Source organism: Macaca nemestrina, chromosome 10 (genome assembly GCF_043159975.1).
Source record: "Macaca nemestrina isolate mMacNem1 chromosome 10, mMacNem.hap1, whole genome shotgun sequence".
In the NCBI taxonomy this organism is placed as follows: domain Eukaryota; kingdom Metazoa; phylum Chordata; class Mammalia; order Primates; family Cercopithecidae; genus Macaca; species Macaca nemestrina.
Window position 1 is genome coordinate 67025196 of NC_092134.1, and position 17984 is coordinate 67043179.

At 40.9% G+C, this 17984-nt stretch overlaps 1 protein-coding gene across 28 annotated transcripts in view; it reads left to right on the forward strand.

The window, feature by feature from the left end:
- LOC105473429 (glutamate receptor interacting protein 1) overlaps positions 1 to 17984 on the forward strand; it is a 711108-nt gene that overhangs the window by 655744 nt on the left and 37380 nt on the right. For all 28 annotated transcript variants that reach the window (XM_071071489.1, XM_071071493.1, XM_011727248.3 and 25 more), the window contains 3 exons: positions 9997 to 10141; positions 11522 to 11661; positions 11832 to 12026. In XM_071071489.1, the coding sequence (XP_070927590.1) occupies positions 9997 to 10141; positions 11522 to 11661; positions 11832 to 12026 (480 nt within the window). The remainder of the gene's footprint in view (positions 1 to 9996; positions 10142 to 11521; positions 11662 to 11831; positions 12027 to 17984) is intronic.

The window sequence follows — 17984 nt, forward strand, 5'->3', positions numbered from 1 at the left end:
CAGATGTCAGCTACCTTCCTTGCAAAGTGAAAAAGCCAAGCCAGAGATGAATGTGTGTAGTGGGCACAGTTGGCAATGCATCCAATTTCAAAGCCAGGCTGTGTCTGCCGGTTGGCAGGAGTTTCCCAAACAACTGAGCACTTGGAGAGCTAGACCTTACTTTCAGTTACTGATTTCCTTTGCCTCATTTTCCCCCTTTATACGCTTCCCCTACAATCCCTATTTTTTAATTTTAAGAGGTTCTGGTTTTAAAATCCTAAACCTTCCATAGAAAAACATACAACCACCCAAAATAAGACTATAGATATTGGCATGAGAGACATACTTACCCAAACCAGATTTTCTCATACTGATATACAGAAATATATACTCATTCAGACATGGTTTTACAAAAGATCACTATTTGCAAATTATTCAGCTATTGATTTTGAAGAATTTATGTGATCCTAGTATTCTCTTCCCTTGCAACATTATAATTTGAATACCTGAATTCATTTTTATTCAGAGCAAAGTAAGGGAGGAAAAAAAACATTATTCAAAATGTAAAGCCTGACCACAGATTATTTAAAGGCAAACTAAATCTTCACAAAGAGCAAATGTTTTAAAATCAGACATGATATGATGAAGAATGGAAACTCAGAAGAAGAGACAGTAGGAGGGGGATGAGGGACCAAAAAAAACTACTTATTGAGTACAATGTGCAGCACTTGGGTGATGGGTGCACCACAATCTCAGGCTTTACCACTACACAATTCATCCAGGTAATGAAAAACCACTTGTACCCTTAAAGCTATTGAAATAAATTCTTTTAAAAATATCAGACCTCAGTTTAAAGTTCAACTCTACCACATTTGAGCTGTGAGAGTTTGGGCAACTTGCTAAACTTGTCTGAGATTTGGTCCCATTTTCAGTACCATCTACATAATGATACCCATCTCAGGGAGCTGTTGTAACTTACTGAAAGAAATACTGGCACAGTCCATACTCCACTCAGTAAGTGGGGACTATTTGTATTCTAATTACCTCCTGAAATCCCTTTCTCTGCATTCGTTCTGATCCTTTATCAAGATATGACTGAGTGGAAAATAAGCATTGATCCTTCGGACAGTCACTGATTTTGAAAGTTTGATATTATGCTTAATCTGAAATTATGCTGGTGATCAGAACGATCCCATTAAATAGTTGCCATGCTTTGTCTCAATATTTTTGAATGGTAATATTCAGTGTATATTCTCCACCCCCAGAAATGTTGCTCATACTAATGTAGGCCCTCTGCACTTCAGGAGTTTTCCAGTCCTTTAACGGCTGGCTGCTCTCCTTCCTTCAATGATGATTCTCTCTCCGGTCACAGGAAGTTTATAACTATACTTGATGTAACTTGGTTTCCTAAGCTAGCTTGTACTGCAAATGGGATTTAACAGATACTGCTTCAAAATGTAAGCATTTCTTCCAGCTTCGCACGTCTCACTACCCTGCTGTGTACCTTACCCAAGGAGATGGTAGAACTATTCCCAAATGCTGCTGAAGCCCTCGATTTTCAGTCATGCCATCAGCATTCATTTATTGTCTATGAAGTATCAGGCAATGACTACCGGTTCTTAGATAAAAAGGACACAATCCTGCCCTTAAATCAGTTACCACCAAATAGGAGAAACAAAAGAAAATCAATAATTAACAATATAGTGAATGTCGTAAGGATATGCACAAAATATTCCACAATGGTAAGAGAATGTGAAGGCATCCATTTGAGCCTGAGGACCTCAAGAAAAAGATTCTAACCACCTGGGTCCCGAAGAGGTTTGTGAAGTGGTGCAGAAAGTTAGGGACAGCATGGCACACTCCAGTAGGCAGATATGGCTCAAGCAGAACATATGTGCAAGGACTTGGTAGTAGGTAAGCTAGAAAGGTATACTGGAGCCAAGTCATTATGGGCCTTGTAAATCATGTTAGTAAATTTGAATTTTATCCCAGAAACCAGTGGGGAGCCATTAAAGGAATTAAAACAGGAATGAGGCCCACTGAACTTGGTTAGTGACCACTGGTTTTAATCACTTTACGAAAGCGCTGAATGAGCCATTCAAGAGAGTCTGAATTAACTCTGCTTCTAGCCCAAGCTGGGGGAAACAGTGGAATGAAAGACGAAGAACGCCAGACTGGCTTCATAACTGACAAGTGGGAAACTTAGGCAAATTAACTTCTCTGAGGCCGGGCGCGGTGGCTCAAGCCTGTAATCCCAGCACTTTGGGAGGCCGAGGCGGGTGGATCACGAGGTCAGGAGATCGAGACTATCCTGGCTAACATGGTGAAACCCCGTCTCTACTAAAAATACAAAAAACTAGCCGGGCGTGGTGGCGGGCGCCTGTAGTCTCAGCTACTTGGGAGGCTGAGGCGGGAGAATGGCGTGAACCCGGGAGGCGGAGCTTGCAGTGAGCCGAGATCACGCCACTGCACTCCAGCCTGGGAGACACAGCGAGACTCCGTCTCAAAAAAAAAAAAAAAAAAAAAAAAAAAAAAAAAAAAAAAAAACAACTTCTCTGAGCATGAGTTTCCTCATCTGTAAATGTCCATTTAATGCTTCCTTTAATTGGCTGTTTTAAGGATTAAAGGAGGAGATACATACATATATATACACACACACACATACATATATTTAAATTAAAGGAGGAGATGTGTGTGTGTGTGTGTGTGTGTGTGTGTGTGTGTGTGTGTTTGTTTTGTTTTGTTTTGTTTTGTTTTTGAGATGGAGTTTTGCTCCTGTCACCCAGGCTGGAGTGTAATGGCAGGATCTCGGCTCACTGCAACCTCCACCTTCCAGGTTCAACCGATTCTCCTGCCTCAGCCTCCCAAGTAGCTGGGATTACAGGTGCCTGCCACAACCATGCCCAGCTAATTTTTTGTATTTTTAGTAGAGATGGAGTTTTGCCATGTTGGGCAGGCTAGTCTCGAACTCCTGACCTCAGGTGATCCGCCCACCTTGGCCTCCCAAAGTGCTAAGATTACAGGCGTGAGCCACCGCGCCTGGCCTAAAGGAGGTAATATATTTAAGAACTCACCAATAAGTTTGCACTTAGTAAGGCCTAATGAATGCTGACTATCAGTAGTCATTACTGTATTTGGATATTTTAAAAGTGAATTTAAGCTCTATTTAACAATGGCCAAATCTTTTGGAACACTTGGAGTTGTAGGTGTTTTTCTCTCTCATTCTGGATTCAGCCTGGACCATCCTGCCTTCAGGAGCTTCTGCGTTTGTCGTCTTCCATTACTGCAGGAATGTAACTCAGGTAGTGTCCAGTGGTTCTTGTGTGGGTCCAAGGCTCTGGGATTCCTGAGGCTGTGACCCAATCCCCAGGTCCTCAGCAATGCAAATAATCCCCTTGAAAAAAATCTATTGTTTGTCTTGATTGCTTCTGAGTCCAAAGTGAATGAAGAGAGTTGGAAGACCTGGCTAAGGCCTGAGAGGAAACCCTGAAACAAAGCAACAGAGACTTTTGGGGATTTGCAGGAAGAGATAGAGGTTTGCAAATCTATCACATATAGTTTTCAAAACTCGGCTTTGTATTACCACCCTTTTGTCAATCAAATATACAGCTATTAATGATTTCTCACTTGGTTTGGGGAATCTTATTCTAATATATAGCATATTTTTGGAGACCATAAATCAATACTTGACCTTCCTGGGCTCTAATCTGTGTAAAAAAATCATTTTCAGGCTGCAGCTTGTCCTATTCAAAGCAAATTACCTTTATCCAGCCTTATTAGTGATTAAATTAGTCCTTTGAAGACAGATTCATATTTTGGGCTTCAAATATATATAGTTCACCAGTGTTAAGCCAAGCTAAGTAATTTGTGGTAGCTTTTCCCCCTAACCCCAGATTGGAGTATTGGAGTAGCAGAGATGCCCCTTTCCAAGCTCCCAAGAATGATCTCGGCTGTGCTTGGAGCACTGGAAGGAGGTGTGTTGAAAAGAAGCTGGCTGCAAGAAGGACCTATGATAAAAAGTACTTTTCTCTTCAGGCTTGATTTCATAAAGGGATGGCTCTCCAACTTGAGTGTGCATCAGAATCACCGAGAAGATGTTAATCCACAGATGACTAGGCCCCTCTCCCAGAGTTCCCATTCCTATTGGTCTGTGGGGTAGGGATTCTCAGTCAAATGCAAACTTGAGAATTTGTATTTGTAACAAGTTCACAGATGATGCCAAAACTGCTGGTCCTAGAACTACACTTTGAGAAATGCTGTCACAAACAAACCTAGTTTTGAGACTTAAAATTATCACTTACACAAAGAAATTTGAATTCTACTCTGAAAACACTTAGCAATTGCTTGGACGTCTCCTGATATATCATTGTGACATGCCTATATAAAATGACTGTGTAGCAATAAGGGAGCTGTAGACAGTGTTGCTCAAATGGTTTACTTTCTCAGGCCTGTCCAACTCCAAGAAATTTAGCTGTACTCTAAAATTAATTCCATCACTTTTAGTTGAAGTGAACTTTGATTGACCTGCACATGTATGCCTTCCAAAGGCTCTCCCCCAAATCCAAGCCTCCTATTTGGCCACAGAAGCAGCTACCATTATGGATTCAAGCCAGATAGTGTTCATTTTGTTAAACAAGCAGCATTCAAGAAGCCTGAAAATAACATTGCACATTAGTAATGCAGCAATTTTGCATCTGTTCTGTGCTTCCATTAATTTTCTTAACTAGAGCTGAGCAGAACAAACAAGTAGGCTTGCCCCGTTTCCTGTCTTTCACTAATCGTTGTAAACCTTCTGTTGTGATATAAAAGCTGTTTATAATATCATTAACATCTGCTTAGGCTCACTTTGAAACTTACTGGTGATTCTACTTTTTTCTTTCTCAGAAGTTTCTCTTCTAGTTAAACACCGTAGTTGCTCCTTTCTAAGATTTCTACCTGAAGCAACCTCAAGGAGAGTATATTTAGGAATGCTTCAATCTCCAAAATAGTCTGAGTATTCCTTCCTAAATGGCAGTTATTATCCTCCTCCTAAGCTGCTGGGCCTCACAGATGCCAATTGAGTTAAAGCCCGAGAAGGCAGGTGGAATTGGCAGTTGAACCTGAAGCTGACTCAACACTCCTGGCACGGTGGAGGGAGGAAGTTCTAGGTTTGCTCATCCCCATAATGGCAGCTGAGGTTGTATTCTCAAACTTTGAATGAGATTAGGTTTGCATCACATGTCTTGGAAAAGGAAACTAGACCTTGGCATAGCAGGGAAGCTGACTCGTAAAACTCTCCTGGAGATCTCAGCCTGGGAACCAATGACTACATGCTAATATGCATTCATCCTTCTGCTCACTTGTTCAAGCATTTACTGAGTTCCCTTTGGTACCAGACATAGTTCTAGGCTATGGGGATATGAAGATAAAAATCTCTGTTTTCAAGGTAATCTTATTCTAATGAAGAGCCAAGTAGTGAGATCCTTAAAACATAGAGTGAAAGGTATACGCTAGAACATACATTTCCAAGGGGGGCAAAAATTGGTTCTTAAAATTGGTTCTTGTGGTATCTTGGATATTACATTATGAAAGTTTGTGGCCCTCCAAATCTCAATCATACCTGATTGAATTCTAGTTCTTAATATTTAATTTCTCTCATTAAGGATAATTTAAAAATAATTTCACTCTTCTCGTTATTTGAGAGCAAGAGTGAAAATAAAAGTTTAGAAACATCAGAAGAATGCACAGGAGCTGTGGGTCTCATAGGAAAGCCTCTAGCCCCTCCAGCTAAGCCACCAGGAAGCCTTTCTGGAGGATGAGACTCTGAGCCAAGCTTTAAAGTAAAAGTAGAAATTCTACAGGATAACAAATGAGAGAAAGGTGTTTGTGCATAGGGAGTAACAGGTGCATGGGCTAAAGATGTTAGAAAAGTGCTATTTAAGGAATTGCAGTGGTTCTATGAAGAGAGAATTTAGCAGATTGGATTGGGATGGGGGAGGATGGTGTGACCGACCCTCTGGGGGCCAGCTCAGCTCTTGCAAAGGGGTTATATTTTATTCTTAAAGAACTGAGGAACCAATAAAAAGCTTTAAGTAAGAGAGTAACATTTCAGATTTATGTTTTGAAAATATTCGGGGGAGGAAAAAGAAGAAATTTATGTTGGCAGCAGTGGTGAAAATAGAAGTGGGGAAGAGGGGCAAAGGCTGGATCCCAAGCAGGAAAACTGTTTAGGAGGAAGCCATTGCTATGAAAAACTGGGCAGAGCCAAGATGGGGTCCTTCTCAAGAGCTGGAGAGCTTGCCTTGTGGGCAGACAGGCCATATGGTCTGGAAAAGACTCTGTGCGGGCAGCCATCACCACCCTCTATGAAAGGAAAGCCAGAGTAATTAAATATCTGTTTACACAAGACATCCACATAGGGCTTTCTAAGGGAAATGATATTATTTTATTTTTCAAAAGCTTGTTATTAAATTCAAAATACATACAAAAATAAAAATAGCATAATGAATCACCATGCATCACCCAGTGTTAATGGTGATTTGCTTACAACCAACCTTGCTTCATCTCCCCTCTTAGTCTGGTTTCCCCACCTCACCAGTGGAGTTATGAAGAAATTCCCGGCATCATCTCATCTTTTTACTATTACTAACATATGCCTAAAAAATACTTTTTTAAAACATATAACTAAATAACATCATTAGCAATATTTTTAATATGATAAAATAGTCGCTCAATGTTCACATTTCCCTGATATATATAAAATCCTAATTAAAACCAACTGTTTTTTTTAAAGCAATCTATCCGAGGAAAAAATAGACAAATAGACAGCTTTTTTTTTTTTTTTTTTTTTTTTTTAGAGGGAGCCTTGCTGTGTCGCTCAGCCTGGAGTGCAGTGGCACAATCTCAGCTCACTGCAACCTCCACTTCCCAGGCTTAAGCGATTCTCCTGCCTCAGCCTCCTGAGTAGGTGGTACTACAGCACGTGCCACCACGCCCAGCTAATTTTTGTATTTTTAGTAGAGATGGGGTTTTGACATGTTGGACAGGCTGGTCTCAAACTCCTGACCTAAGGTGATCCGCCTACTTTGGCCTCCCAAAGTGCTGGGATTACAGCCATGAGCCACTGTGCCCGGCCAATAGATACCTTTTTATAACAGTTGGTTTTAATTAGAATTCCAAATGATCTACTCATTGCTTTTGGTTGTAATATCTTTTAAATCTCCCTTTTCTTTCTTTCTTTCTTTTTCTTTAATTTTCTTTTATTTCTTTCTTTTTTTGAGACAGAGTCTCGCTTCATCACCCAGGCTGGAGAGCAGTGACATGATCTCAGCTCACTGCAACTTCCACTTCCTGGGTCAAGCAATTCTCCTGCTTCAGCCTCCCAAGTAGCTGGGACTATAGGCACAAGGCACCACGACTGGCTAATTTTTGTACTTTCAGTAAAGACGGGGATTCATCATGTTGGCCAGGCTGGTCTTGAACTCCTGACCTCAGGTGGTCCACCGCCTTGGCCTCCCAAAGCGCTGGGATCACAGGTGTGAGCCACGAAGCCCAACTAAATCTCCTTTCTCTTTTGTGTTTCTCGCAATATTTGTTAAAGAAAACATAAATCAGCTTCCATTTCTGTCATAATTTAAATAGAGCATCACGTCATCCTGTTTCCACCCCAATGTAATCACAGGAATGTGTCCTTCTTGTTAAGATGTACCATTTCCTAGATTTGCATCTCCATCACTATCTAAACTCATTGGGTGCCCTAATAATTGCCTTCTAGTCAGTGAGGACTCAGATGCCAATAAAAAAATGTCCCCAAATAAGGCAACCTGAAACAGACTATCTTAAAGCCATTTACTTCATCTCTGGTATTATTTTGTCATCTTTGTGTCACAAGTTACACTGTCGAAAAATAACATGGAATACTCACTCTGGGTTGCCTGCAGAATGAGCTGAATAGAACCAGGTACCCCCCTTCTCCCAATGAATGGCACTACCCCCAAATCCCCTTCCCATGGACCACTTTTTGTTTTCATCTGAAGTATGGTTTCCATGGATACTCCCACTAGTTATTGGGTCTCCAGGTCCTGGGCAAGCATCCTTCTCCCCAAAACCCATAAAGAGCGGATGCTCCAACCCAAAATGCTTGGCACCCATTGACAAGTTTGTGCTCATGCTTGCCTTATACAGAGAGCAATAAGGGGTCAAGGTCTTTGCTATGGCATACACACCTCCACTGAATGGCCCACACAGAGTGTCCAGCAGTAACTAATGTTTAACTTTGCCAGGGATTACTAATCAAATGACTCATTCAGAATTTCATCCAGAATATAGTTGACGATGAGGGCTGCAAAGTACATGCAATCTATCCAATAGTGCTCTGTTCATTTAGGTCAAAGCCAGCTCTGAAATGTGACAAAACATCGTACTGTAGGAAAATTTAGACTTTTGACTTCTGCCCGTTATTCAGTTACCCTCTATCTTGATGCTTCTCTCCAGAGCCCTTAGCAGATAATCACCAACTTATTGGCCACAACTTCAGCATCAGCCCAGAAGAAACTTGTGAACCAGCAAACAGAGCTGTTTTAGGTTTGATATGGGAACTTCTCAGCTGCTAATGTAAATTTGATCCCAATGTTGAAGATTTTGTGCCCTAAAATGTTGACTTAAGCATTGCAGTGTGTGGTGGATGGTCTTTAGTTCTGAATATGTGGAGCAAATACGTTGAGTAGAGTGCTCAGAAAGTGGAGATGGTGGCTGCATTCAAAACTCCCAATCTATGGCCAGAAGTGAAGTAAGTGCTGGCAAGAGAGGACACATTGCTTCCCACATGACTCGATAGACCCTTCATTTTATATTCATCCTAATTCTTCACTGAAAACACAATTAATTGAATTAACTCAAGCCTTGCTTTTCCTCCTTATTTTAGGGTTTCATATAGTAAATGAACAGCTGCTCACTGCAAAAATGTGGCCGTGTTAATACTTCACTAGGATGTAGTCTGATTGTAAAAGCTGACTGTTTTGTTAAAGTAGCCACTGAACCATTTCATTGTATCCTCAGGTGCAGAAATGAAACAGTTCCTTAACCATTCACAGCTCCCAGGCCCAAGGAATAAAACAAGAAACGCCCAAGAACTTTAAGCATGTCAGAAGCAAATAAAACCTTTGAATTCTGAGACTTCTTATTTGCAACCCTGACACCATCACAATACCCACCATGTTGAAGGCGGCCCATGATATCTTTCTGGCCAGTGCTTTAGGCAGAGCACATTCACAAGTGTCTTCCACTATAATAATGCTGATTAGCCAGAATTAGTTTATGACAGCGTGGCAGCCTGGTCTATGCTGTTGAAACATAGTTTACAACAGCTTTTACTCCATTGAAAGAGGAGAGATGATCATTCAAACTTCCACTTTAATATCTGTAATTCACTGATAGGACTCACATTAGAAGATAGTAAGTGGAATGATATGTAAGAGATTCTAGATTTCTTGCTGTTGTCTTCAAGTTTACTTATCTAAGTTCCACTTAACCATATATATGTTATCATTTGTTCCAACCCTTAGCAAAATCCACGTTTCTATATCAAAAGTTAGCTTGCATGTAAAGCTTAAAATGGAAACAGCATGACCCGATGTCTTCTTTGTTACTGGGTGACTCTCTCCTCTCAAATTATAATACCTCCTCAGCCATATGTTTATTTCACAGGTATTTACTGCACACTTACCAAATGCTAGATAAGCACTGTCCTAGACATGGACACAGTTGAAAGGTCCTGCAGCCCCAGTTGGGCAGATCTCACACATTTAAAACATAAGTCATTAGGCAGTGTTCCTCTCCCCTGGCACTGACAATGACTGTATCTCTGTATGTGAATGTAAGATCCTACTAAGGAAATGCTCTTCCCCAAAATAATTATTTTCTGAGACATGATACTTCGACGAGGATGTTTTGAATTCCTACTTTATGTGTGAATCTATGTGTCTTACTCCTTTGCCTTTTCCAAAGAAATCAATTATGATTCCTTGGCATTTATTGCAGATGAGCAAGAAAGTTCCGGAGCAATTATTTATACCGTGGAGCTGAAACGCTATGGGGGGCCCCTTGGCATCACAATTTCAGGAACTGAAGAGCCGTTTGATCCTATAATCATTTCAAGCCTCACTAAAGGGGGATTAGCTGAAAGGTAAAATTTGAAGTAACTGTTATAATTACCTGTGTCTGAGATGGGCTTCCTTCCTCACAACCACATAAAAACATGCTCCTCTCTCTGTGGTTATCTGTTGGCTTTTAAAAATCTGCACAAAGGATTGATCTGAGAGCTTGAGAACTCTCAGGCAGAGCTCCGACTTGACTCTGAGGGGCATCTTACAGGCGGTAAAAGATGTCATGGGCTTAGCATTGATATGACTCTCTGAAATGTATAAAATGACCACAATTGACTGAAGATGGATTTGTATTGTGTCCATTTTGAGAGGAGGAAACTAAAGTTCAGGGAGGTTGAATGGCTTGTCCAATTTCATTCAGCAAACACTTGCTGAGCCTCTGTTACCTGACAGGTGCTGCACTTAGCTGCTGTGTGTTCAGAAGAGGGTGATACAGGCATCATCTTATGGGAACAAAGTGTAGTGACCCATTTTAATAATGTCTTAAAATCTGGAATGTCCATTTTTTACTTTGGCAATGATGTATACACACACACCCACTCCCCACCCTCTGCTAAACTGCATTTCTTTCTGAGATGTGTTGTCAGACATATGACAAACCCTACAGGCAAGTCTGTCCTCCAGATCTGTCCTTCCAACCTAGCTCAGGAATACACAAATGCATTGTTCCTGCTAACAACTGGAAACAGTGGTTAGCAAAATAGAGACACAGCATTGCAGAATGTTGGAGCTGCAGTGTACCTTAGAAATTAGCTCAGACAGGCTGGGTGTGGTGGCTCACACCTGTAATCCCAGCACTTTGGGAGGCCAAGGCAGACGGATCACGAGGTCAGGAGTTCAAGACCAGCCTGGCCATCATGGTGAAACCTCACCTCTACTAAAAATACAAAAATTAGCTGGGCATGGTGGTGCATGCCTGTAATCCCAGCTACTTGGGAGGCTGAGGCTGGAGAATTGCTTGAACCCAGGAGGCGGAGGTTGCAGTGAGACAAGATCGCGCCACTGGACTCCAGCCTGAGTGACAGAGCGAGACTCCATCTCAAAAAAGAAAAAAAAAAAAAAAATCTGCAGAAAGAAAGGATGCTGCATGCTATCCACTACATTTGTATTTGGATTTTTAGGGGACTTACCCCATGACTCAGCTTTCTTGGAATTGAAAAAGCACACAAGTTCATTTTAATAACTAATTAAAACAATTTTTAAAATGTTTTTGGAAACTAAAAAGTAATCCACAACATATGCAGTGATCTTACAACATTTCCCAGAAGAAAGCAAGAGGGACTTCTGGAGATCCTTGCCAAGTCTTTATTATGATGAATGTATAAGGTATGTCAGGGAATTTATATTCAGTACCACACAGGGATTATTTCTACCTCTCCTATTACTATTTGGTGTTTCAGAACTGGCGCAATCCACATAGGAGACCGAATCCTAGCCATCAATAGCAGCAGCTTGAAAGGGAAGCCTCTGAGTGAAGCCATCCATTTGTTACAGATGGCAGGAGAGACTGTCACCTTGAAAATTAAGAAACAGACAGATGGTGAGTAGTGAGTTGAAAGCCACAATTAAGGATTTCCAGTGCATTTTCTTCCTTGAAAGAATGTGCTAGTGTCTGTGTGATTCTAGGGAAACGAATCTCCAGCAAGAGTATTTTGGTATATTTTTATTTAAATTTACTCTGATACTTAAACTCCTTTCCTGTCTATAAAGCCCAGTCAGCATCGAGCCCCAAGAAGTTCCCCATTTCTAGCCATTTGAGTGACCTGGGGGATGTGGAGGAGGACTCCTCGCCAGCACAGAAGCCAGGCAAGCTGTCCGACATGTACCCTTCCACAGTGCCCAGTGTGGACAGTGCTGTGGATTCATGGGATGGGTCTGCAATAGACACCAGCTATGGAAATCAAGGTACGTCTTTACTTTGTCCCCAGAGGACTTCTCATTGTTGAAGCCCATGCTTCTTCAAGATTCATCCTCTGCTCCATGAGGAGAATATCTTTATTTAACTTGTATCTGCTTTGGTGTAGCCGAACACACTGAATGCTTACACTCAGCTGGCCATGCATTTCCTTCTAGTGCTTATAAGGCATGAACCTTTACCAAACACTAACAGGCCTCCATTAGGTCTACTGATGGCCAAGTATCCCATCCAGAGCTTATCCTTCAAGCTTAGATTAATGTGAGGCAAACCATACAATAAAGTGGCTTGTTCAATACAGGCCCCATTGTCTTATTTTTCAGCAAGCTTTCCACAAAGATGGATTGGGGAGTTCAGAAGAGTTACATAAGAGATTAGCCAATGATTTGTGACTCTATTTATTCCTGCCCACTCCTGACTTTTTTTTTTTCTTTTAGAGACTGGGTCTCACTCTGTCACCCCAGGTAGAATACCCTGGCACCATCACAGTTTATTACAGCCTCAAACTCCTGGACTCAGGAGATCTTGCTGCCTCAGTCTCATCTCCTCAGTAGCTGAGACTATATGCAGACACCACCACATCCAGCTGATTTTTAAATTTTTGTAGATATGGGGTCTTGCCATGTTATCCAGGCTGGTATCAAACTTCTGGCCTCCAGCAATCCTCCTATCTTGGCCTCCCAAAGTGCTGCAATTACAGGCATGAGCCACCATGTCCTTTCCCTGAATGTTTATAATTAGAGCGTTATAATCACAATATAGGAAAGTATAGAGTAGATTTTTCTTCATAGGGGTCATTGTCATGTGAAGAAATACTATCTACATTAAAAAGCCTCACTCATGGAATATAAACACATAAAAGGTGTCAGACTGAAAACAGAGCAGAAACTAATAGCTTCTTTTAAAAAATATTTTCTTCCCAGTGATCCATGGCATCAAAAAGAAAAGTATGTCAAAACTTCTTGGTATTTCTCCTCATCTGAGCCTTACCTTCTCCCGTGTTCTATGTAAATTCCAGCCTCTGAATCCCTTGTTTGCTCTGGGTTTCAGTCAGTCAAATAATAAAACACATAAACAGTTTAGAGAACACATTGGCATGAGGGCTGCTTTGTCACGGAGTTAACTGTACTTTTAGGAGAGTCTGTATCCAGTTTGCTCTCTCCTGGTTTTCCTAGTTTCCTTCTCTCAGCCTGCCTATGTTGTATCACTCTCTGTTAAGTCCTCTGGTGAACAAAAAAAAATATGGAAGGGAGAAAAAACTGGAAAAAAAATGAAAGGAGATGATATTTCAAAGTTGTCAAGTTGTTACTTTCATTAGAGATGATACTGGAGTTGGGTGCGGAAAATACTTTGAACACCTAAATGGAATTGGGGCTTTTATTTATCTGGCAATTAATTTTTGCAAGTCATAATACCTTGTGACAAGTTTGCCTATGCCACCAAATAACAGACCTTCTGATTGCCTGAGAATTGATTGGCCACCAGAAGACACTGAGTAAAGGACAGAAGTCACATTCTATCAGAGTAGACTCAGGTTTATTTATCAATGTATTGTGTATTGGTTATTTATTCATGTATTATTTGTGTGTTGCTTATTAATGTAGAGATATTTTTGTTACACAGATTTTTGTGAGGGTGCTATTGATATTAATGACTTCTTCCCCATAAGGTGATCCGGAAGACCTTAGCTACTCCATTCCTTGAAACTATAGAGAAAGGACCACGAGAAGCAAACTGAATATAGGACCTGCCCCTCATTAGTAAAAGATGAAAAACCATTTGTTATTTGTGAAACATTTCGAAATTTTGAATCATAGTCATAATATTACATTTTGCATCTATAATTTAGACATTTTATGAGGTTGAAGGGAACTAAGGGATAAGTAGAGACAATGGCAATCAGGATAGAATCGAAGTACTCCAAGGTAATGAAAAAGTAGTAATAACCCTTTATATATGTAGAACACTCTAGAGTTTACAAAGCACTTTCGTATAACTAATCCCCATTAATTCTCGTAATGAATATGGAAGCTGAAGGCAGGATTTCAGCTTTAGAAAGGGTTTAGGAGTCAGCTAGTCTGGTGTCCGGTGCAGCCCTTGGTGCCAGGTCCTGCCTCACTGCACGCCAAGACACGCTGCATGGACTTGAGCGCCCAAGTTGACAGGTTGTTCCTTGTGCTGAGGCATCCCCCCATCTCCACATAGCTCTGATGACTCTAAAGCTCTCACTTGTATTGAGCTGCAGTATGCCTATTAGTCCTAGCTATACCCTCAAGGTCATTCTGAACTAGACTAAAGCCTCTTCTCTTGACAGCCCCTTAGATACTCGGAGACAGCTATTGGGTCTCTGTTGAGGCTTTCCTTCTCCAAGCCAAATAGCCCCAGTTCCTTTAACTGTGCCTTCTATAATTTACTGGCAAGTATCTGTATCGTCCTGTGGGCCTCTGTTCTGAATGCGCTTCAGTTTACCTGTATACCTGTTAAATGTAGCATTCAAAAGGAAAATCACACAACAGCCCGACAGCCTGGAGCAAAGCAAGCTTGTCATTGGCATCACTGAAGACAGGAGAACTGATCAATGACGCCTACCTCAACATAAGAATTTTAGTGGTCATGGCACATCTGTCACTCATTTTGAGCTTACAGTTTACCAAGATCTCAAAGTCTTGTGAATGTTTTTTTTGTTGTTGTTTAGATTTTTTTTTTTTTCCTTTACCTGTGATATTCAGTTAAACTGCATCTCTCCAGATTGTGCTTGTGAGATTGACTTTTTAAAAGCAAGGCACAGCTGGGTACAGTGACTCAGGCCTGTATTCCCAGTACTTTGGGAGGCTGAGGTGGGCAAATCACCTGAGGTTAGGAGTTCAAGACCAGCCTGAGCAGCATGGCAAAAACCTGTCTCTACTAAAAATCCAAAAATTAGCCAGGCATGGTGACACACACCTGAAATCCCAGCTACTCGGGAGGCTGAGGCAGGAGAATCCCTTGAACCAGGAGGCAGAGATTGCAGTGAACCAAGATCATGCCACTGCACTCCAGTCTGGGCAATAGAACAAGACTACATCTCAAAAAAAAAAAATTAAAACAAAAATAAAAGCAAGACAGAGAACCGCACTTTTACTTTTCCTATTCAATATTATGTTGTGAGATACAGCTTATCTCTCCAACCTGTCCCTCCAGCCTCTCAGCAGGCTCTCTGCCTTGTCCCAGGAAGCCCCTGCACATTCTCTCTGTTCCCTTTAAGGCTGGAATAGTTGCCTCATTCCCAGGAGGCTGTTGCACCTCCATAATGCACATCTTCCTCCTGGGGCTGGAAATCAATGTCTTTGCAGCAACATCCCTTACTGTTCTCTGCTGCTTCTCTAAAATATCAAGCTTGCTCCATTCATTCTTTCAACCAGTATGTAATGACTGGCTCAATATCAGGCCCATAGACCATGTGGATACACTGTTGGACAAAGGAAACATGATCTCTGCTCCCGTGGAAGAGGTTGCGCAGCTGAAGGGACAGTCAGTTAACAAATAAATAAATAGTGGCCCTATCACTTCGTTAGTGGAAAGGGAAATAGAATGGAATGATGAAAACTTGTGGGGAAAGAAGGGATGTGTTTAAGGAAGTCCCACAAGGGGCTGATCCTCAGTTCCACTGTGTGGCTGACTTCTTCCAGTCGGCCTCCGGGTCAGCTTCTTTCACTCCCCATTGTCTTGCCCATTAGATGCCTCATGCCCTTCTGCCTTATCAAAATCTTAGGCATTTGGCCTCCTTGCATCTTCTTAATTCTTCCTTCTAACTCTGAGAAAACCCTATGACTGCTTTACTTGGATTTAGCAAAGGTCAGTACAAGAGGGACTGGCAAATTGGTGGTGGTACATAGACTGCCATTCTCATGTGCTGAATAGCTCTTGTGCTCTCTGTAACTTTTGACTCTCAACTCAGATAGTTACATTTCTATCTTATTTTTCTCTCTTTTGAAGTCATTTTGATCATTTGTATTCTCTCAGAAAATGAAATTATTTTATCCAGATGTCAAATGTATTTTTATATAATCTCTTTTTAAATTTTTTTATTTTCTCAGTTTCTATAATTATATCCACAATATTGTTTCTTAATTGGTATATTTGTGGTTTTATTATTTTCCCCATGATTTGATTAGTAACAGTTTATTTGATTTCTTTGTTGGGTTTTTATTTTTTCCCAGACTCTTGCATTTATTTATTAGTTCTACTCTAGTTTTTTTTTTACATAAAATTTTACTTTTAATTTGATTAACTCTTTCATTCAGTTCCTTTTGAATTTTATTCCTTTTATGACTTAAGTTGGATGCACAATTTATTTTCATTGTTTTATAAGGATATATTCCTTCTTTGTGTTTTCATAAGGATGATAACTGATCACGGACACCAACATGTGCAGTCAGAGTCCAACTTTATTTAATGTCATTAAAGAATACAAATACTCCATACAGAGGATAGCACAGAGTAGAAACCCAATGGTATCCTCCTCTACTCATTGGCAGGGTTTTATTTTTCTCTTTCTTTTCTGATCTCTACAAGCTCATGTTTCATCATCATCTTGTCTTGCCCAATTTCTCTTGAGTTCTTATATTTCTGCTTTGATCCCTTGTTTTATAGAGGTGATGACTTTGCTGTGTATTTTTTGAATTTTGTGATTATTTCTGACTGGTCATGTTTATCATTTGCTCTGAACCAGGCTTCTTCTCATGAGTATTCTTCATCTGCTATCACTTTGTTTTTTATGCCTTTGCTCTCATTTGTTTGATATGTACTTGGTATACATGTTATGCCAATTCCTTTTTAATTACTGCTCACCACTGAATGAGATGAGTTCTTCCTGAACTGCAAGCTGCTAGAGGTTCTGAGAAGAGCCCAGGTTGTTTCCAGGCTACCAAACGTACCCTAGTTCCAGCATGGTATATGTGAGTAAACTCTTCCCCAGCTACCAGAGAGCAGCAACAGCAGGCTGCTCACAAGACAGAATTCCTCTCTGCTACCCTGCTTCACTGAGCAATTGCTCCCTTCAGTCTGTGACATGTGTTCTCTTTCCTTGACTTACCTTGATGCCAGATGGGACCACAGGTACTTTCTGCCGCCAGCCATGCAGTGCATACTGGTGTTCCAAACAAAGCATTGGAGTTTTGCCTCACGCCACCGCCCCTGCTTTGGTAGACTGAGTTGTCTACCAAAGAGTAGTTTGGTAGTCCTGGCCATAGGTGCCTTCTCTCCACTTCTTACCACCACCACCCCCTTCCCATTTGACTTCCACTGAATTTATGTATTATGTATTTTCTTATGTATTATGGTTTGAGATTACACAAACACTCTAGTTTTGATTAAGATGGAGTTGCTTCTGTTATTTATCATTACTTTTTGTCTTGAGGTGATTTCTGAGAGAAGAGAGAACTATCTTTGCATTGACATTTTAAGACCATAGCCTCATCTGAATATATAGAGTATTTCTTGGCAAGATCAATTACAAACAGTTATACAAACATATGATTTGATTTTCTCATCCTTCACAACACTGGGTCTTTAGGAAACAAATTTGGCAGGAAATTAACTGGCTCACTTTCCTGTACTAAACTTGATTTCCAAGAATGAAAGTAATGGCAAGAGCTATAGTCCCAAAATTGTAGAATTCTATTTTTTTCTTTTTTTTTTTTTTTTTGGAGACAGAGGCTCACTCTGTCACCCACGCTGGAGTGCAGTGGTGCGATCTCGGCTCACTGCAAGCTCTGCCTCCTGGGTTCACGCCATTCTCCTGCCTCAGCCTCCCGAGTAGCTGGAACTACAGGCGCCTACCACCACACCTAGCTAATTTTTTGTATTTCTAGTAGATACGGAGTTTCACCGTGTAAGCCAGAATGGTCTCGATCTCCTGACCTTGTGATCCGTCCGCCTCGGTCTCCTAAAGTGCTGGGATTACAGGC